General features: G+C 37.5%; 2 protein-coding genes across 2 annotated transcripts; both read left to right on the forward strand.

The window, feature by feature from the left end:
- Positions 1–1,004: 1,004 nt before the first annotated feature.
- Positions 1,005–8,761, forward strand: zgc:174935 (uncharacterized protein LOC796019 homolog). The gene is made up of 4 exons (XM_042489151.1): positions 1,005–1,604; positions 3,190–3,244; positions 4,927–5,044; positions 5,200–8,761. The coding sequence occupies exons 1-4, from the start codon at positions 1,311–1,313 to the stop codon at positions 5,483–5,485; spliced, it is 753 nt and encodes a 250-aa protein (XP_042345085.1). The 5' UTR covers positions 1,005–1,310; the 3' UTR covers positions 5,486–8,761.
- Positions 8,762–18,300: 9,539 nt separating this feature from the next.
- msmp2 (microseminoprotein, prostate associated 2) lies at positions 18,301–19,609 on the forward strand. The gene is made up of 3 exons (XM_042489705.1): positions 18,301–18,409; positions 19,231–19,339; positions 19,435–19,609. The coding sequence occupies exons 1-3, from the start codon at positions 18,301–18,303 to the stop codon at positions 19,607–19,609; spliced, it is 393 nt and encodes a 130-aa protein (XP_042345639.1).

The raw sequence follows: 19,609 nt of genomic DNA on the forward strand, positions 1-19,609 counted from the left end.
ATGTGTATTTATGAGTCATTTTGTGTCTTCTTGTGGTTGTTTTTTATTCTTTGAGGTCATTATGTGTCTCGCTTTGTCTCTCTTTATGTGTGTCAGTGCCTGTAGTTGTTTTGGTCCCTCTGTAGTTATTTTATCTCTTTGATCTCTGTTGGTTTTTTGTGTCACTGTGTGGTCATTTTAAGTTTTGCAGGTCTGTATGTGTTAATTTGAGTAGCACTTTGCAGATGAAGGTTAGGGCGACCCCTTACACTTTGGGCCCCTGAGTCTTTGCCCAGTAGACCTATTCAGTAATCCACGGATACTGCTGCTTAAAAAGAAAATCTGACTACATCTTTCACTACTGTCTGTAAATGATGTATATTAATGTGAGGCTGCTAAATATTTAACCACATATTCTTATTAGGGATCAACAGATTATCGGCCTTGTGGATATTTGGCATTATGCCTATCATCTGTATCTGTGTTTTACTTTAATGATCACCCATAAAATGTATCAATTGAGCAGTGTAAAGAAAGTCTCAACATGGGAGGAACTTTTACTTAAATTAAATTAAATTAAATTTTCACTTTATAAAAAACAAAAGTAGCTGGGAACTTGCTGTATATGATGTTGAAATTTTCAGTTTTGATTGTTAATGGCATTTAAACAAAGTTTTGTGTTGGAGTTTGTTATATTCAAAAAATTCTAAAAGTTGACTGAAAAAAATCATATGATAAATGCACGTTGGTTCCAAATATCAGTAATTGGTCTCATTAACTAGCCTACTTATAATCGCTATCGGTCCTCTAAAAACTAAAATATTGGTCAACCCGTTATTCTTACATGGGCCAAAGTTGGAGTTGAATAATAATGTATTCAGTAGGATATTAAAATGAGATGATATTTATATGTTTTACTATCAGTTCTAGTTTGTCTTCACTGTACACAGACAGCTATAAAGCAGGCTGTCTGCTTATCTGCACTCCCATTTGACTTGTTTATATGGACCAAGGTGCACAGCATATTACAGGTGACAGCAGGGCCTACCTGTCAAATAGGCTGCCATCCAGGAAGAGGGCGTGTTTGAGATGACACACCGGGGGAATGCTGCGCTGCTCAGATCCGACGCCCATTAAAGAAACCCCAAACTCACAGCGCAGGTGAGTCAGCCTTGCTTGTTCATTGATTTAAATTCGGCAAACGTAGCCAAGACAAGAGTTACTAAGGCGACCCGGAGAGCAGCCTTGTGTTCAGGCTGCCGACACTTTATCCATCAGCAAGGAATTACAAAACAGCGCGCACAAAGACAGCTCACAGCTCCGGGTTCAGCATGAGGGTGGTGCTGGTGCTACCTGTGGCCATAATGACGTCTGTCGCCTTGGTGGGGGTCCTGAAATTACGCAAAAGGGAGACGGACAAAGAGGACAGACGGAGCAAGTTTCAGGATATCAAGCTGCGGGTGACCCACGATGTACTGCTGGAGTATGAGAGCGAGAAGACAGAGACACAAAAGCTTCTGGAGGAAACCCAGAAAGAGAGTGAAGCCCTGCTGCAGGAGGTGAACAAGCTCCAAACCCAAGTAGACAAGACGAAGGGCGACAAAGACGTCTGCAAGGGAGCACAGGTAGGGGGAAAGCCATGTAAAAGTTAGATTTAGATCACACAAAGAGCCATTGTGCCGGTTTAAAAGTTATTAAAAAGACACTTCAATTACTGGGATTAAACATAAAGACCAAAAATGCAAAAAATGACTTCACAATCTTATCAAATCTCTCACCTGGCTTTTCACAGCCACTGAATTACTTTTTTATCAGTTCAAGTGTAAGCAACCAGAACACACATAACCTGTTTCAGCTGGTTAGAATATGAATGCTTATGATTACCACCTGCCAGGAAATCTGGCTTTTTCTCTCACTATCAGAGCCGGGGCTGTCTTTACGCCTGCAGGCATGAGTAAACTCTGGCGAAAGTTTACTTTTTTCAACTAACACTGATTTGTAATTGTTTATTGCTTAAATTAAACTAGTTTGTCCCTGCTTAGAAACATGGCAGGCCTAGGCCTTCATATTTTCATAGCTCAACTTCCTTAATTTTTCTCCAAGACAGTCAATTATTTTTCCATAAAACTACTCCTATAAGAGCAGTACTAAGTACATGTACTCAAGTATTGTACTAAATTTGAGGTACTTGAGTATTTTTGTCATGCCACTTTAGACTTGTACTTCACTACGTTTCAGAGTGAAATGTTGCAATTTTACCTCAATATATTTATCTAACCATTTTATTTACTGTGTAAGATGTAATGTTTTTGAATAAGAGTTTATAAAGCAAGAGTTTATAAAATTTAATAAAGTCCATAAAATATCAATTAGCCAACTGTTTGAGAAAATTACTCTCCAAATATTTTGATAAAATCTTTTTTTCTCAGTGATGTACTGATTATACTTACTTTTACTGAAGTAAGCAATGTTTTTATGCAGGACTTTTACCATAACAAAGCATTTTCTTCTACTTAAGTAATAGAACTGCATTCTTTGTCCACCAATGTGTAAGAGTAAAATGTGCTTTTAATCATTTCTCATTCTTTTAGGGATTTAACAAGAGAAATATGGTTAACCCCCCTAATGCTCCTGTGCTGAAATATGTTTTTTCTGCTAATATTTCTGAACACCAAACTTCTGAAAAGGGCAATAAATGCATGAAAATGTGTGAATAAAAGTTTCTTTGTTGTGTTGTCAAGTAGCTAGAGAAATTATAGCAGTGGTGGAAGAGATCTTGTTTATTTATGTCATACATACATACATTTCGCGTGTATGAACGGCAAAGTCAGTCTAGTGGTTTACAGTAGATTAAAGTGATCCCTCTGTGTTTCTCTGAGCATTCAAGGAAAACATCTTCAAAGGAATCCTTTAGGGAATAGAGAACGGGTTAGTGATGTGAAAAGGATTGATAAAATGTGGGAAAAATAATCTTGTTCAGACAAACAAGGGAAAGATATGAAGTATATGCTTATACTTGATTTGATAACACAATGCCAAAACTGTTGTGTGCAGATCCAGTTCATGTTGAGAATATTCAAATATTTACAGTGAGAGTCGGACAGAAGTGCATAAGCTGAAACTGAAGATGCACAGTGCCGATTCAGGATGTTAGCCTGTGAGGAGAAGATTCAAAGTTTGTGTTGCTGACATTTGCTTTTCCACTTGTAGAAATCTGCAAGTGATGAGGTGGCAGCTCTGGAGGCAGACCTCAGTCGTCTTCAAAGTAGGTGCCAAATTATGATCCTCAATGACAAAAGGTGTGAATGTCTTCAGTAATTGAGGGAGGAGACAAAGCAACTCTTCCCTGTTTTACCGAGCACACAGGGGCGTATCGTTAAATTCTGAGCCCTATGCAGAAGGAGTCTCTGGGCCCCCTGCCCTTCCTCTCTTGATCCATGTCTCTCTCATGCTCTGTTTGAATGTTTTTCTTTTGCCAAAATTATTTTCCTTTCTTTCCCTTTCCTTTCTTTTTTTTTCTTTTTGGGACCCCGATTTCCCTCTTTTGGGGAAAGACATGAAAGTGTATATTGGTACTTCAGCAGCATTAGTAGTCACTCACTCATCTCTAGACGTGTAATGCCCTTTTTCCCATTGAAATTAGCATATCTGCACTGGTTTTATACACATAGGAAAACCCGCTAAAAAGGCTATAGACAACTTTCCCACTGTGAGAATACATATCATAGTATACACTAGGGTTGCCCCCTGGAAGTCAGAGATTCAAATCATTATTTGGTGACCTCTCAGTCGACTGAGATTGCTTCAAGTCAAGCAGTCAGTGAGTGCTCTTGATTTTCACGCAACTCTTCGGTATAGAGACCCGCCGACATGCAGGCAGCGGCACAGAGGGAGCAAAACTGCACCATATGGTGAAGATGTTGTGAATTTACAGCTCACAGCCAGTTAATGTGATACAGTCTTTGGCTTTTGTTTGATATCTAGTGCTGGCAAAAATGTTGCTGCACATTTGAGATCTGTTGTGTAGTTAGCTTGTTTACCATATCACATGAATACTGCTGTCACGCTGAATGAGCCTGTTCAAACTTTAAAACTTTATGATTGAAAAAAAACCAGAATTGTCAAATATTTGTATTGAGCTGCTGAATCTGATTCATCTGGCATAATTTTGGGTCAGGTACAGCCCTAGTATACACAGCTCTGCAGTGTCACATACAGGACAGAAAATAGGCTAGTGGACATTAGAAAGCAACATGGAGACCAGTGAAAATGTTACAGTGGATACCACATTTTATATTTCTTATCCATTCCATCTCTTTCTCAAACGCAATGCAGACTTATTTTGGAATAGTATTTGAGTGCTGCTTGGGCTAAGACAGACTTTTCTTTTTTTATTTATTTTTTTGTCAGAATGTCATTTCATCTCATTGGTAAAGGGGCTACAAATGAGCACGTGCACCCTGTTGTTGTATTTCCAACACTGCCAATCAGAGCCGGAGCTGATAAATACCTGCAACTACTGCAGCATCATTTTAAAAGGCGTGAATGGCAATTGATACTTTTCCCATTAAACACAAAAGCCAGATGTTAGCAGGTGTGTTTTTTTGTGCAGTGAGAAAGAGGCTTTAGAGACAAATGTGGACTAAACTATTTTGCGTATTTAAGAGGTGACAGGGGCCTCAGAGAGCTTCCCCATTTTATCAACGGAAAGTTCTGCCTTATAACTAATCTATTGAGCCATTTTTTTCAATCAGGGCACCGATTACATATAAATAAAAAAGTGCAAACAAAATCAAACATTTCATTCCAGGCCTTCATCCCATCCCACTGGGGCCCTGCAAACTAGTTCAAATGCAATTAAATTTATATCTAATATAGTTGAAAAATGAAGTTCAAGTAATGATCCTAATCTTGCTTTTAATCTGTGAAACACTTAAAATTCCTCAGCTGAATTTGAAAAGGAGAAGACCAGTTGGACAACAGAAGTGGATACACTGAAAGAGCAATTCGAAACTAAGAGCGCCGTGTGTGGCTTCTTGCAAGCTGGATCGCCAAAAGAAGCATAGTATGTAAACTACTTTACTGGACTTATTATTTATATATTTCCCGGCAGCTATATATATATATATATATATGAAATCATTCCTATTCTCAGCTTTACATAAATATATTTACTCTATGCATTCACTACAATTTCTGATGTTGAACTTTCTCTTAAAGCGATCTGTGTGGACTTGAAGAGCCAGTAGTTTCGGAGGGCTCTAAAGAAGGAGAAGCAAAGGAGGGGGCACCTAAAGGAGGAGAAGCAAAAGCAGAGGCCCCCAAAGAAGGAGAGGCAAAAGCAGAGGCCCCCAAAGAAGGAGAGGCAAAAGCAGAGGCCCCCAAAGAAGGAGAGGCAAAAGCAGAGGCCCCTAAAGAAGGAGAAGCAAAAGCAGAGGCCCCTAAAGAAGAAGAAGCAAAAAAAGAGGTCCCTAAAGAAGGAGAAGCAAAAAAAGAGCCTCTCTAAAGAAGAAGCAAAAGCAGAGGCCCCGAAGAAAGAAGATGCAAAAGAAGAGGCCCCAAAAAAAGAAGAAGCTAAAGCAGAGGCCCCGAAGATGCGATGAGGTATCAGAACTTGTTTTCACCCTACACACTTAATGTGTTCAAAAAAACAAACAAAACAAAAACAGTTTTTGATACTTAGCAACCCGATTCCAGCACGTTGGTTTACTGGGTCCATGTCACATGTGGTCTCTTCACAGGGAGGAGCCTCGAGTACTTACTTAGTTCTACTTACTTCTACTAAGTAGGAACTATTCGGTTCCCATATCCCAATGACATAATAAGTGTTTCATCTGTTATTAGTTTTCATGCAACAAAATGAAGAATGAGGTTACATTTTGATGTTAGCATTTGTATTTGTTTTCTGTGTGATGGTGCGAGATGCTTTTGTAATAAACAGATTGTGTCATAATGCAAATATTTTCTGCCAACCAGGGTCAAGGGTCCACTCTCATTTGCTGTAAGTGTACGACAACATAAGAAATCATTGATTAACCTAAAGAGTGATGTCTTAAAAGCTTTACGGCGTCTCATCTGCCACCTGCTCCACCTTGTGTTGTTTGTCGTTTAATTTCTCTCTCACTGGCAACAATGTTTGGCTGCCTTAATTCGGTTTATATTTATGGCACAAAGAAAATAAATACACAGCTGTGAACCAAATAACCTTTTTTAAAAAAAAAATAGGGGTTGTGTTTGTGCAGTTACTTGTCAATAATGTGAGTTTAACTTAAATAAAAAATATGTTTTCCAATAAAATAAATTGTCATTGTTGACCTTTCAAAATACCCATGGTCAGCTATATTATTCATACAGGCAGTGATGGAAAAGCATCAAAATCCTGTACTTAAGTATATGTAGAAATAGGTATGTCACAAATTTAAAAAAAAACATAAATACACAACTATTATCAGCAAAATGCACTCAAAGTAAAAAATGTAAAGGCACCCGTGTACCCCATCCTTTTAATGCATTATGTTTTGGGATCCATATACAAACATCAATATAGCAGCAGACATTTACTGTGTAAATATATAGTGAAGTAATGCTGTCCTTAGCAGAGAATGAAGTCACACTTTGTCTCTTTGTGTTGTAACCTGAGCTTCTTTGTGTCTTTGTTGTGTTAGACAGTACAGCCGTGCATATACAGTATGTTAGTGCACCGCCGCTCTACACTGCACTCATACCAAGGGTTGGATAAATAACAGATGTAGCTACTGTGACACCACCCATTGGTTTATGGACTCCTATTTTGAAGCCTCAAGTTCGTTATTTCAGCGGATGCCATCTTGGTAGACTATGTTGAACACCTTGTAGAAAGCCTGTCAATCGAGTTGTCCCTCCTTTAAATAATTTGTCAATTTGAGCCTTAATAAAATGTAAATGGGTGAGTTATATAAAAATATACCCCCTATAAAGTTGTCAAGAATGTTACATTTAGCAATCAGATGTCAAAACCATTTTTTGCACCAGGCTGCAATGCTTTTTTTTTACTGAAATTATACATACAAGACGCCTAAGCCAGCTTCCACATGCAAATGCGCACAGGCACGTCAGAATCTGGAGTTCGCTTCCCGTGTGTGTGTGTGGTTAATCCTAACCGTTGTGACAATCCGCGCTGTTGTGTGAACATAAGGACCGTGGCGCATCATCCCACAATGTGCATTTGTTGTCATCACCGTAGCGGCATCCCAGAACGTCATAGGTTGTTGCAGCAAAGATACCTAAAACATCACAGGTTGACGCGGAAGGTCACTGAACGACCGTCACCATGTGATGAGTTCGAAGTGAGAACGTGTTGTACGATTTCATGTTACAAAAAAAATGATAGATGATTGATGATGTTTATTTCTGCTGTAAATTTGGGCATATTGAAAAGGCACTAAATGGGGATTTACTCAGTTTTGGCGTCAGCCTCAAGTGGCATTTTCATGAACTGCAGTTTTTTGATAAATTGTGCATTTTACCTCACTGCATTTATTTGACCTTGCAGGTTTATATTATTAACACAAAATATAAAGCCAACAAATAAATTTTCATATTTTATTAAAGATTAAACTACTCAGCATTTCAGCACTATGTAAAGTAATTAAAATTAGCTCCATCAGCAACATTGAAATTCAGTTTCAATTCAAATTTATTGATAAATCCCAATATCACAAATCATAATTTGCTGCAGAGAGATTTATCACATGAAATCCCTCTGTCCTTGGACCCTTACAGTGGCTAAGGCAAAAACTCTCCCCAGAAAACCGTTCAATGGGGAAAAACGTTAAACACCTCAGGAAAAGAAAAGCAACTGTGGAGGGATTTACATCGTAATATCAATTTAAAGTGGGTCGTTCTGCATCGTATACAGCTATTGTACTTTATTTATATTTTGATGTCAATATTTTTGTACTTTTACTTAAGTATGAATATGTTTTAACACTGCTACTTTTATTTAAGTAAATAATCGAAATACTTTTTCCATCACAAACATCTCCGCAAAAATAATCTGTTACGTATCAAGACAGTAATATTTACAGAGTTGTTATGCAATATTCCTCTTGTGCATCTGTAGTTTTGTAGAGAAACTCACATTCACCATAGTACTCATCTGTGGGCCTTAAAAAAGTAAATTGTACTTAAAGGATTTAGCAACATTTGTAATTTGCAGAGGAAAAGGGTGCTACCTCATTATCTGTCACCAACATAACCTTCCTAGACTTTTATTTGCTGAACAAAAGGTAACCAAATGGGATTTTTATGGATCATTCTGGAAAGGTTGTTTGTGAAGTATTAAGTCTTTAAATGAACACATCACTACTGTGCATAAACTTTGCATTGTTCCCTGAGGACAGTGATCAACACTATCAGTATGTCAGAATGCTCCACACTCAACACAGTGTACACAATAGTCAGGGTGTGGGGCTTAACAGACCTTGTGAAATGCTTTTTCACTACCTATATCCTGGTTACACAGGTAATGATTAATTTTTGCAAACTGTGCGTTACACACAAAGAAAGTGGAGAGAGAAAAGTCAAACACACAAATAGTGTCTGTCACTTGAAGGACAGGTGAGTTTAAAAGAATGTTGTCATTCCTCCATTTCACAACTACGTTGATAGATTCCTTTTTTTTCATTTTCAACGTACAAGGTTGTTTTTTTGTCATTGATCTTAAACATGCTTTAAGAAGAACTGAAATTAAAGTTGACCCTGTATCCTGCTACATCTTTTTGGCGTTGAAGGAGGAGTTTCAGCCTGGGGAAAGAAGCTGCTCTGTAGTCTGGTGGTTCTGCAGCGGATAATTCTGTATCTTTTTTCCTGTGTTTTTTCCTGCACCGAGGTCACTGATCCTCTGTAGATGGGAACCAGTGATGTTCTGGGCAGTTTTAGTCACCCGCTGTAGAGCCTTCCTCTCCTGGGCCGTACAGGAACCATGCCAGTTTGTTATGTTTCCAGTCAGTATTCTTTCTATTGCTGCTCTGTCGATGTTACGCAGGAATTTAGACTTCCTACCTTTTCCTTAGCTTTTTCTGTGCTTTTTTATCCTGGGTGGTAATGTGTGATGACCAAATAGGTTCTCAGTGATCGTAATTCCAAGGAACCTATAGCTGTTCACCTGCTCCACCTCAGCTCCACTGATGTAGACAGGGGTGTGTGTCTTTGCCTCCTTCTTTCTAAAATCAACAATCAGCTCCTTGGTTTTACTGACGTTGAGCAGTAGGTTGTTTTCTCTGCACCACTCTTACAGATTGTTGATTTCCTCCCTGTATGAACTCTCATTGTTATTTGATATACAGCTAATGATGGCGGTGTCCGCATACTTCACAATAGAGTTCTCCTGATGTCTGGGAGTGCAGTCATGGATGTACAGTGTGAAGAGGAGGGGGCTGAGCACACAGCCCTGGGGTGCTCCGTTGTTGAGCACTAATGTAGAGGAGGTGTGACTGCCATGTAATGACACTTATTTGACTGCATGTAAATAGTGGATGCTGGGATACACAGATTAATCTGAAACCAGGAAGAGAGATAGCAACACTGTCACACTGTAAAAAGAAATGATTCCTGGAAAGTATGTGTTGGCTGCCTCAAAATTTTAAGTAGACTAAATTTGAGAGGACAACTTACAAAATAACCACAACTTGTCCTCTCAAGTTTAGTCAATTTGAAATTTTAAGGCACAAAAGGCATAAAGGCATAAAGGCATAAAACAAAAACTCTTTTTTACAGCACACTGTTGATAAACGTGCACCCCATCTGCACCTCTGATTCTGATTCATGTCTCTTGCTGTTGTACTTTTTGCTTTTCTGTCCTTAAGTTTGCCCCCATTAGATAACTCCACCTTCAACATTGAAAACACACAAATATGTATTGAATAATCGTTGTTAACCTTGTCTGCCTCTCTTTCTTACCGACCCTGCCTCAGGGTGTGTGTGTGTGTGTGTGTGAGTGAAAGAGAGAGAGAGGGAGAGAGAGACCAAAGCACTGACCAATCAGAGAAGACAAAACCTTTTTCTGTCTCTCTGTATCAACCTCACTCTGTTATCCCGGTGAAGCTCCAGCTGTGCCGTTTGTGTTTCAGCTGATGCTGTATTCATGTTAAATTTTTCAATAAAACTTAATGCCTAAACTGTGTTTTTGTGTGTCAATAAGGTAATTATATTGTATTTCATTTGGTTAAGCAGTTGTTTTCTTTTATTTTGTCCGCCTCCTGTAAAGATCCAGATTAATTACATTTGATTTATTTGAACAGTCTCATTAGATTGCACCGAAAGATTTTGGTCATGACTGTATTGTAATAATGGGGCTGCGCGATCTTATTTATAGTTGTAGATTTGTATGAGACGTAGGGCTTCTAATTTAGCAAAATTAATGACATTTACACCATAAATGGATGCAGAGAAGACACAAATCGGTGCATAAAAATTCACCAGAATGCAGGAAATTAAATGTTTGATTCTTAAAATTTTCTGACCCTTGTAATTTAAATCATTTACATTCAATGTTTTGACTATGAGTGTGGTCATTCTGTTGTGATGTGATGATGTAATCTGCTGTTGATTGTTTTTATAAAAGAAAATGCCATTTTTATATTTGAATATTCAAATTTTGAATTTGAACCTTTTCGGACCTTCAGTAGCACCTTATGTACCTTGAATTCACCACATGTGAAAATGAACGACTTGGACTGTTTTTAAAATTTTCAAATTAGATTTTGATGTTTTATTTAATTAGATGTGTTAGTGCTGCATCCCTTCAAGCAATCATATGTCAAAATACATCAGTAAAACTGATACATCAGCTGAAGATAGACTCATTTCAGATAAATATGCAAAGAGTTGGGTTTCAAATACCTTCTACCTTCTATAAGTAACCAAAATCTGCTGCCTTTCAACCGCTTCATGCCAATGTCATGTTGATGTAGAATACCAGCATTTAGTCTTTAGGTATGAAGAACACAACCCAACGTCAAAACATTATATAAACACCCACACAACGTGAAATTCTAATTTCATTAGACATTTTAATTATTGTCAACCCAGTTTTCATTCCAACCAAAATATAGTGTCCGTCAATGTCTTCCTGACGTCATATGGAGGTCTTGTGCCAGCTGGGATTGTTCAGGATCTAGCAGGGCTGGTATACACCTGTACATAAAAATTCACGTCTTTGCTGCCTGATGGCACACTCTAAAAAGTGATTTTATTTGTCTTTGATGTGCAAGTTGTATAGTCCTGCAAAACCCAATAAAAGGGTTAGAAAAACATTGTCTGTTCAGTCAAATTAAATACATAAAGCAGACTCAAATTCAGAGATTTTGATGATTGAACATTTAATATGTGAACAGAAAATCATAATAACTTTGAAACTGCAGAGGTACTTTGCTTAGTATATTTTCGATGAGTTGGCATGGACTATTAAAAGACTTACAAGAGAATTATTAGACTGGATATAAAGGATTAGGGTTTTTTTTAATCCACATATAGTTTGTCTTTGAATCATTTTGCTTGCCCTGTAATCTCTCACTTTGCCTCACACTGCCCTCCATCTGCTGGAGATTAAAATACTCCCCCCAGGCTCCCAATTAGGCAATCAGAGGGCTATCATTCCGCCCCAATAGGCTCACAAGGTCGGCCGCGAACCGGGAGAGGATACAGAGACGACAGAGGGGGGACATCCAGTCTATTTGATGTCATAAACGAGGGCTGCTGTTCATGAAATGTACTTTCTAATCATAAAACATAACATATGATGTACCTTTGTGTCAAAAATAGTCTGTCGCTGATGACGTTTGATGTTTGTAGATGAAGGAATGACACAATGGTGAAATATCAGATAGTGAAAGTCTCTATCTTATGTACAGAATAAACTCAGTCTCACAGTGTTCTTCTTAGCTCCACCTTTTCTACACCTGCTTCTCGCTCAAAAAACAAAAATCCAGACTCTCCTACAGGTGAAAGTGTTGTATTCTTTGTTGACCATCATGTCTGCCAGATGATATGAAGTCAACACGTGTTGCAGTCCCACACTCCCCTCAAACACAGATGGAGTGATAATACCATCACCAGCCGGAGGTCATCCCGACAGCCAGAGGTCATCCCGACAGCCGGAGGTCACCTTGGCTGCAGATATGCACCGGCATACATTTGCACTTATTTTCTTAAACTTTTTTATCGAGGTTATAATAATGATAATTGTGCTACCACTGATGCTGAGCCAAGTTTTTTCCATCTTGATCGGACATAAAAAACAACACAACTGTGTTGGTATTGACATACCTATTCTGAACTTTAATCTCTCCTCTGACAAGATAGAAACTAAGAAATATTACAACTTATAATATTTTAGTATTATTAGAATTATTATTATTATATCATATTATCATTGTTATATTTCTTTTTCATTTAATCTTTCTTTGCTTTTTAAAATGATTTATTAAAATGATTTGTAACTCCAGTATTACCATGCCGTATAATTCCTTATATGCAAAAACTACTAATGAAATGTAGTGCAAGTAATGTGTAAAGTAGCATAAAATGGAAATATTCAATTAAAGTACAAGTACCTCAGAATGTTAGTAAATGTACTTGGTTACTTTCCACGAAACTTGACCAACACCCATAATGTCTCCTGACACTGTGTTAGTCTTCCACTTTGAAAACCCCAAATTTATTTCTTGCTGTATTAAAAAAAAGTCCAAAAAACATTCTTGACGCTAGCCTCATGCAAAGCAGATACGTTAGGAGAGATAAAACGAGCTTTAAGAAAGTGGATAACACAGGATGAAATTCACATTTTATTTGCATATTTTTGTTATGCTGTTCGCTGCTGCACCCTTTTTCCCTTTTCTTTTTGCTCAATAAAAACAATCAATAATCACTGCTGTAAAGCATTACTATAAGAATTGATATACTTTGACTACATTTAATGATTCTGTGCATCCTTTTAGTCATTTGAGATACATCAGCTGTATGATGTTTTTTAATTTTTAAAGCAAACACTAGTAACAGGATACATTCAGTGAGGGTGATGTGACCGTCATGTCCTCCCTACAGGCAATAACTGAAAGTTATTTGACTTTGCATCTGTGGTCATGTGTGCGTGAGTGTGTGTGAGTGTGTGAGGGAGCTCACAGTGGGATGAACATCACATGTATTGATCAGGCTAATGTGGGGAGGAAGGGCTGCGGGCCATGGTAGCTGATCAATACACCTCTAATTACATGGGGCACTGAGTCTGTGAGTGTGTTACTGAGTGCTGTTGATCCCCCCCAAACTCACAGGGTTGTATATATAAATGCAATCCCACTGAGGATTTGTTCACACCGATCAGCGCTCACACACACATCGAACAGTTGGTCGTGAAACTTTAACCACAAGATTTTTTTGCTGACACGAGGACACGGGGCGCTGTGTATGGATAAAAGGAATGGGTAAGTATATTTGAGTCTGATGTCGGCTCTTCTTTTCTTGTTTTTGCTGCTTTCCATCAACATCATTTTTCCTGAAGCCAACAGTCACTGATAGTTGATCTTCAATGCCAACATGATCCCTGACTCCCTGTGTTTGTGACTCCCTCCCCCAAAACCCCCCCCCCCTCCCGTGTTTGACAGGTTCTGCAGGTCTTTCTTTATTATATTATACTTGTGGTATTGTTTGTGGCCTACATTCAGTCTGAAACGCTGTGTGACGTTGCCAGTGTTTATCCGTGTCACTCCCTTATTTATTCTCACTGCTTTGTCTCTCTTATCTGCAGGTTTTTCCAGTCGTCTGAGGCTCTGACTGGCCAGAAGCTGTGTGATATGTTTGATATTCGGTTGTTCTTGTGCTTCATCGTGTCAACTAAATATCAGACATATTCCTACAGAGTCTGGCGTTGACTTCTGACCTTTGCCCAACCTCTGAAAAAAGACCCATGAAGTGTTCAGGTAAAATGATGTTTCGCCAAGTAATTATTGTATATTCACTCATATTCCTTCAGTTTAATTGTGTTTTTTTTAAAATTAGTCACTGTGTATAAAGCGTGGACAAATATTATTAGCATTATGGTGTTTTCAATAAGTGCAAATAAGGGGGTGATTATCAAAATTGCTTTTATCTTTTGAATAAAAATGTAAACAAAAGCTCCCTGAATATCAAGTTTCACTGTTTGCAGGCTCGTTTCATACTTGCTGTCAAACACCCACACCCACATGTACAATAATCTTTTAACAAGATAGAAGAGACTTTGTTTTTTTTACAATGGGATCTTAGCATGCAAGCACATCCTGCTTCGTGAGCAAACACGTGCTTTCGCTGGTGCTACAGGTTTGTGACATCAGATTTTAATGAAGCCAGACCTGATAACAACAATGATAAGTTGGTTGTTTCATTCCTTTTTTTATTCTCTCAACAGTCCAAAGTCTCTTTGTCCTATCAGCTTTGCTTTTTAATTGCCTATAAAACATCATGAGGAGCCTATTTTGTGTCTGTTTCCCAATGGATGTTCCACTGAGGGCAATTTAGTGTCATTATCTGTTATTTTATTTATTCTGGATTTAAATAAAGCCTTATCGCATGTTAACATCGTCTGCAATGAGTCATTATTTTTTCCACTTCTCTGATTCAAGTCCTATGGCATCAGACTTAGTGAGCTATATGCTTCAGATACTATTTTTACATTTTAATTAATTGATTTTCAAGGGAACGTGCTTTTGGACGTAGTGAAACGTCCTCCCTCCCAGTCAGTGAATTCTTCAAAGGGCTTTTTATTATGTAATAGTCCGATTTTCAAAGGAAGCGTGATCCTTATGTGCACAAGAACATGGGAGCATTGGCTGGAAAATCAGTGTCACTGATGTGAGAAATAATAATCAAATGAGTAACTTTACTTTATGAAAATGTAGCCAACCTATGGGAGTAAAGGACTGAGAAGTTTGTACAGTCTGAGTTTCAGCACAGGAGGACTGCGATTTTTAGTTTCTTTCTTGTACATATGCAGAGAACTGAAAAAAGGAAAACTGGAAAAGTGTGCTAACGTATGAAAATTGTAGAAAATCTGAATGCTAAATTGTTGTCTTTTCCAAATAAAAAGATAATTGCAAAAAAGAAAATGTAGCCAACAACTTAGTATCACAAAACGACATACTCACAGAGCATTGTCATGTGAATACCAGCCCAGAGGAGAGTGGCCCGGGCCGTTCTTAGAGAGTTAGGAAACTGGATAGACAGGTTAGGGTGTACAGAAGTAATCTGAAGCCATCTATTCAAAATATGAAGGAGAGAGAGAGGAAGTCTGGACAGTGTTTCTGTAGCAGCACTAGAGGGCGTGTGTCACTCATCTGATGTGCAATCACCAGTGGTGGACCAAGTATTCAGATCCTTTACTTAAGTAAAAGTACTAATACCACCTTGTGAAAATACTCTGTTACAAGTAAATGCCCTACTTTGAGAATCGTACTTGAGTAAAAGTAAGTATAAGCACGGAAAAGTATCAAAAGTAAGAGTACCCAAATGCAGAAAAATCTTAAAACACACTCATACGCAAGCACGCATGCACGCACACACACATGCACACACCTATCCAGAACACTCAAAATTATTTTAAAAAAAGAAGAAAAAAAAGCCAAAAAACTTTAGATTATTTTAAAAAAGAAAGAAAAAAAAGTTAAAATGCTGATAAAGGTAGAAATTACTAAAAAAAAAAATCAAAGAAGGAAAAAAAAACCCAAACTATAAACTAAATTGAAAATAAAACCCCCAAAACTTTTAAAAAAGGAAAAAAAAAAAACACACAAAAAAAACACGTACGTGTTTATCAAAATTGCGGGCAGTTTTGTGAATCAAATGATCGATTAATCAACTAAATGTTGCAGATGAACAAACTCTTGGTGTTTTAATTAATAACAAAACATGGTATTTTTTCACATTTGTGGACAAATTATGGATTCTGTGGATGATTGTCTTATTTCAGTCCATAATTGTGTCCCTTGGTGTCACTGCAGAGGGGTTCACTGAGGACAGGTGAAGGTTAGAATAAGCCTCGAGGCCTGAGGTGTCAAACTGATTTTGAATCATGGGCCACATAAAACCCAATCTGATCTCAAGTGGGCCAGACCAGTAAAACTACCGCATAATAACCTATAATAACCTATTACTTTTTAGATGTATCAAAAGTTTTAACGTCCATTTAGATATAGAGAGTTGTATATTGTTATTATTATGATTGTCATCATTTGCTTTTTGTAATGTTTCCATTTTCTTATTGTTTTTTAATTCCTTTCTGCCTTTGATTTTAACTAATTAAGTAACTAACTAAATAACTAACTAACCAGTCAACTAACTCACTAACAAACTGAATGAATGAACAAATGAATGAAGAAGAAGTAAATACTGAAAACATGGATTTATTTACAAAACAGAACAGAACAGCTAGAGATACAATAGTGTAGTTTTTGTAGGGACCAGGGACACATTCTTCCTCAATGAAAATATAAAAGTAGCAGAGGACTTTTATTTTGGCTAATTCACATGAGCTGACGCAACAGTCAGCCTTCATCGCTGCTAGTATTTTGACGTAATTTCAGTGTGTCTGAGCCTTTAACCAACACAAGTGCATCAATAAGTGTGCAAAGTCATAGAGTGGGCTAGACTGGACCCTTTGGTGATTTCTCTGGGCAATGAAATCTCCTAAAAGTAATAAGTGTGTGGGTGGTGTGTGTGTGTGTGTGTGTGTGTGAGAGAGAGAGTGCTAATTGGTCCGTGTTATCAGGAGGACTCAGGGTGGTTTATTCAAACAACTTTAAGCACAAAGACGCTGAGTCCCATCCTCCAACACAGAAATAAAGACCTTATTAACACCTGGATTAACATCAGTTTTCTTGGGCCTCATTCAGACGCCCTTGACAATCATTTAAACCTCTGAAACCTGAGAAAATTGGATTGATTTCTTTAAAAAAAAAATGTAAATAACATAATAAGCAACTTGGCAAGAGAAAAATATTAAACCGTGACAAAAACATGACTTGAAAATTAGTTGGGTAGATTATTAGATATTATCAAAACACAAGAGAAAAATGTCCAGAAAACTATATTTATAATTCTTGTAATTATATATTTAAAATTATGATACAGAAAACAGAAAAAATATACATAGATATTTTTTTTAGTAATCTCTTAAGCTTATTTTCTTGTTTTGTTTGTTTATTTGGTTTTTTTTTTAACTTTACTATTTTTGCTTATTTTCAGGTGTTTTTTTCTGTATATTTTTATTAATATCTTGCAAAATATTTTTTGGGCCATTTTTTGTAATGGTGCAAATTAAACCAATTTGTTCAGCTTTCAGAGAGTTAAACATCATGCCCCTCACCCTGCTGTGACACAAAAAAACATTTACGCAAAAGACACCAAATCAAAGTGACTATAAATAGGAAAATTAAATTTAAGTTTAATGAATCATGTAAAACCACATCACATTCGTGCTATGTGCTTGATGATTCATTAAAAACATATGAAATTGAATTAAGCGACTGATGCACATCAGTGAATTTGATCATTAGTCTGTTGTAAGAAAGAGACACTAATCAAATAATACAATAAAATTGTTTTTTAATAAAAAACAAACTCGAAAAACTAATTTGTCCTTCTTAAAATTAGCCTTTGAGCATTAATGTCATTGGATGTCACAAAAAAATTCATATGCGTGCATCTGTAAGTTAAGGGGTCAAGGGGTCACACTGTGTGTTGGACAATAGGTTGCCGCCTGATTGTCGTCTGGATGGTGTCACCAGCGAGATTTACTGATAGGGTCAAAAGGCAAATGAGACAAATGTTATCTGAAAGAGTGCACACTGTATACTCTCGGGCAATTTCGGTGAGGCATCAAAAGAGGAGATGACGAACATTGTAGTAACAGTGCTTGTGTGCGTGTGTGCTTGTACTGTATGCGTGCGTGCAGATACAGAAGGTAATTAAAGAGTGGAGGGCGAGGGTGGGTGGACAAATAGCAGTGAAGAAAGTAGAGATAAAGATGCCCTGTTTCAGTATAAATATCTGAGCCCACAGGGAGAGAGAGCATCAGCTCTAGAGCGGCACTGAGGAGGAGACGCAGAGCGCCGAGGGGGGACAGAGGGATCAGAAAAACAACAGGAGGGTGAATGAAAGCAAGAGGAGCAGAGAGAGAAAGAGGGAAGGTTTTTATTTTACAAAGTGGAATCACTGAAATAGGTAAGACCACTAATTTGGCATTTCTGTCTTCTAGTTATAATGTTTTTCTTTTCTTTTCTTTTTTAACCTATGTGCTGCTTCCTTTCAGAGATGGCAAACGCAGCAGGAGGAGCACTTTTGGCTTTGCTGTTTTTCCTGAGTGCTGCTGTGCCATGTTTCTCTGTGTATAACAGTGGCGAGTGCTTCTTCAACACTAAAGGTGCAGTATGGATACGTGTGTGTGTGTGTGTGTGTGTGTGTGTGTGTGTGTGTGGGTGTTAAGTTTCCCATAGGCTTATGTGTGTCCATGTCCAGCTGTAGAAAGAGGGAATTGTAGTGCTTTTTACCTCACCACATTTATTTGACAGTTATTATAACCATTACTTTGCAAATTTAAATGTATTTATTTAAAGTATATGATCAGTCTATGAAATATGAGCCAATACGAAAATATGAAGTAGTCAGCCTTAGCTCTAACAACATTTAAATGCTATCCCCTGGATAAACAAACTAAACAGCAACAACAAAAACAAACATTTTTTTACATTAGAAAAATCATTAAAATGGAAAGGCAATCAGAGCGCAGGATAACAGCAAGACAAAATCTGAAAATGTGTTTGCTCTTATTTTTTTGTTATTCATTGTTATTGTTTGTTAGATAAGTTTATTAGTTTGTGAAGTTTATTATGTTTATAAGTTTATTTTTGTGTGTTGATTCTTCTTAAACTCTTGTTCTTGTTGTAAATAAATACAACAATAATAATATCAGAGTTACTGGTAAAATAATAAAATAATGAAGTGTGAAGACATATAAAAATGATCATGACTGATAACAAAAAAATTAACAACAATAAAAACAACAACATGATAACAGCAATAATAATAATTTAGTACATTTTGCCAATAATACTAATCATTATGTATTTCTTCTTTAATTTTTTTGTGCAGGACTTTTACTTTTAATTTACTGTATTTTACACTGTATTTTCCCTTTATCCCTAAATCTGCTGCTGTTTGTGTCACAATAACTGGTATTTTCAGGGAGCTGTGAGCACATGGGACGGGTGTACGGGATTGGAGAGAGCTGGATAACCAGTGACTGTTACCAGTGTGTCTGTATGGAGCCTTTTGGAGTTGGATGCTGTGACCAGTAAGAGTGTTTTAAGTTACAATCACCCCAAAAGTATTCAAACGTATATAGTACATGCACTGTGTAGGTTTCTCGAACTCTGATCTTCCCCACAGTGGATCTGAACCTGTGGACTATCCGGACTGGTGTGAGATCATCCGTAAGCCCGACTCTTGCACGAGCGTTGCAGTGATGAGAGTCAATCACAAACTGCCCTGCCTCTGGGGACGAGGCCGTCTCAGACCAGCTGCAGGCCAACCGTGGAAACCTAACAATGATCCTTTATTTTGA

This window comes from Plectropomus leopardus, chromosome 7, assembly GCF_008729295.1.
Source record: "Plectropomus leopardus isolate mb chromosome 7, YSFRI_Pleo_2.0, whole genome shotgun sequence".
NCBI lineage: Eukaryota > Metazoa > Chordata > Actinopteri > Perciformes > Serranidae > Plectropomus > Plectropomus leopardus.

Excerpts from the sequence above, each read along its gene's own strand:
- zgc:174935 (XM_042489151.1), top strand. The coding sequence starts at position 1,311 with ATGAGGGTGGTGCTGGTGCTACCTGTGGCCATAATGACGTCTGTCGCC. Across the intron at positions 1,605-3,189 it reads ACGTCTGCAAGGGAGCACAG|AAATCTGCAAGTGATGAGGT; the intron begins GTAGGGGGAAAG and ends TTCCACTTGTAG. Across the intron at positions 3,245-4,926 it reads AGACCTCAGTCGTCTTCAAA|CTGAATTTGAAAAGGAGAAG; the intron begins GTAGGTGCCAAA and ends AAAATTCCTCAG.
- msmp2 (XM_042489705.1), top strand. The coding sequence starts at position 18,301 with ATGGCAAACGCAGCAGGAGGAGCACTTTTGGCTTTGCTGTTTTTCCTG. Across the intron at positions 18,410-19,230 it reads GTGCTTCTTCAACACTAAAG|GGAGCTGTGAGCACATGGGA; the intron begins GTGCAGTATGGA and ends TGGTATTTTCAG. Across the intron at positions 19,340-19,434 it reads GGAGTTGGATGCTGTGACCA|TGGATCTGAACCTGTGGACT; the intron begins GTAAGAGTGTTT and ends TCTTCCCCACAG.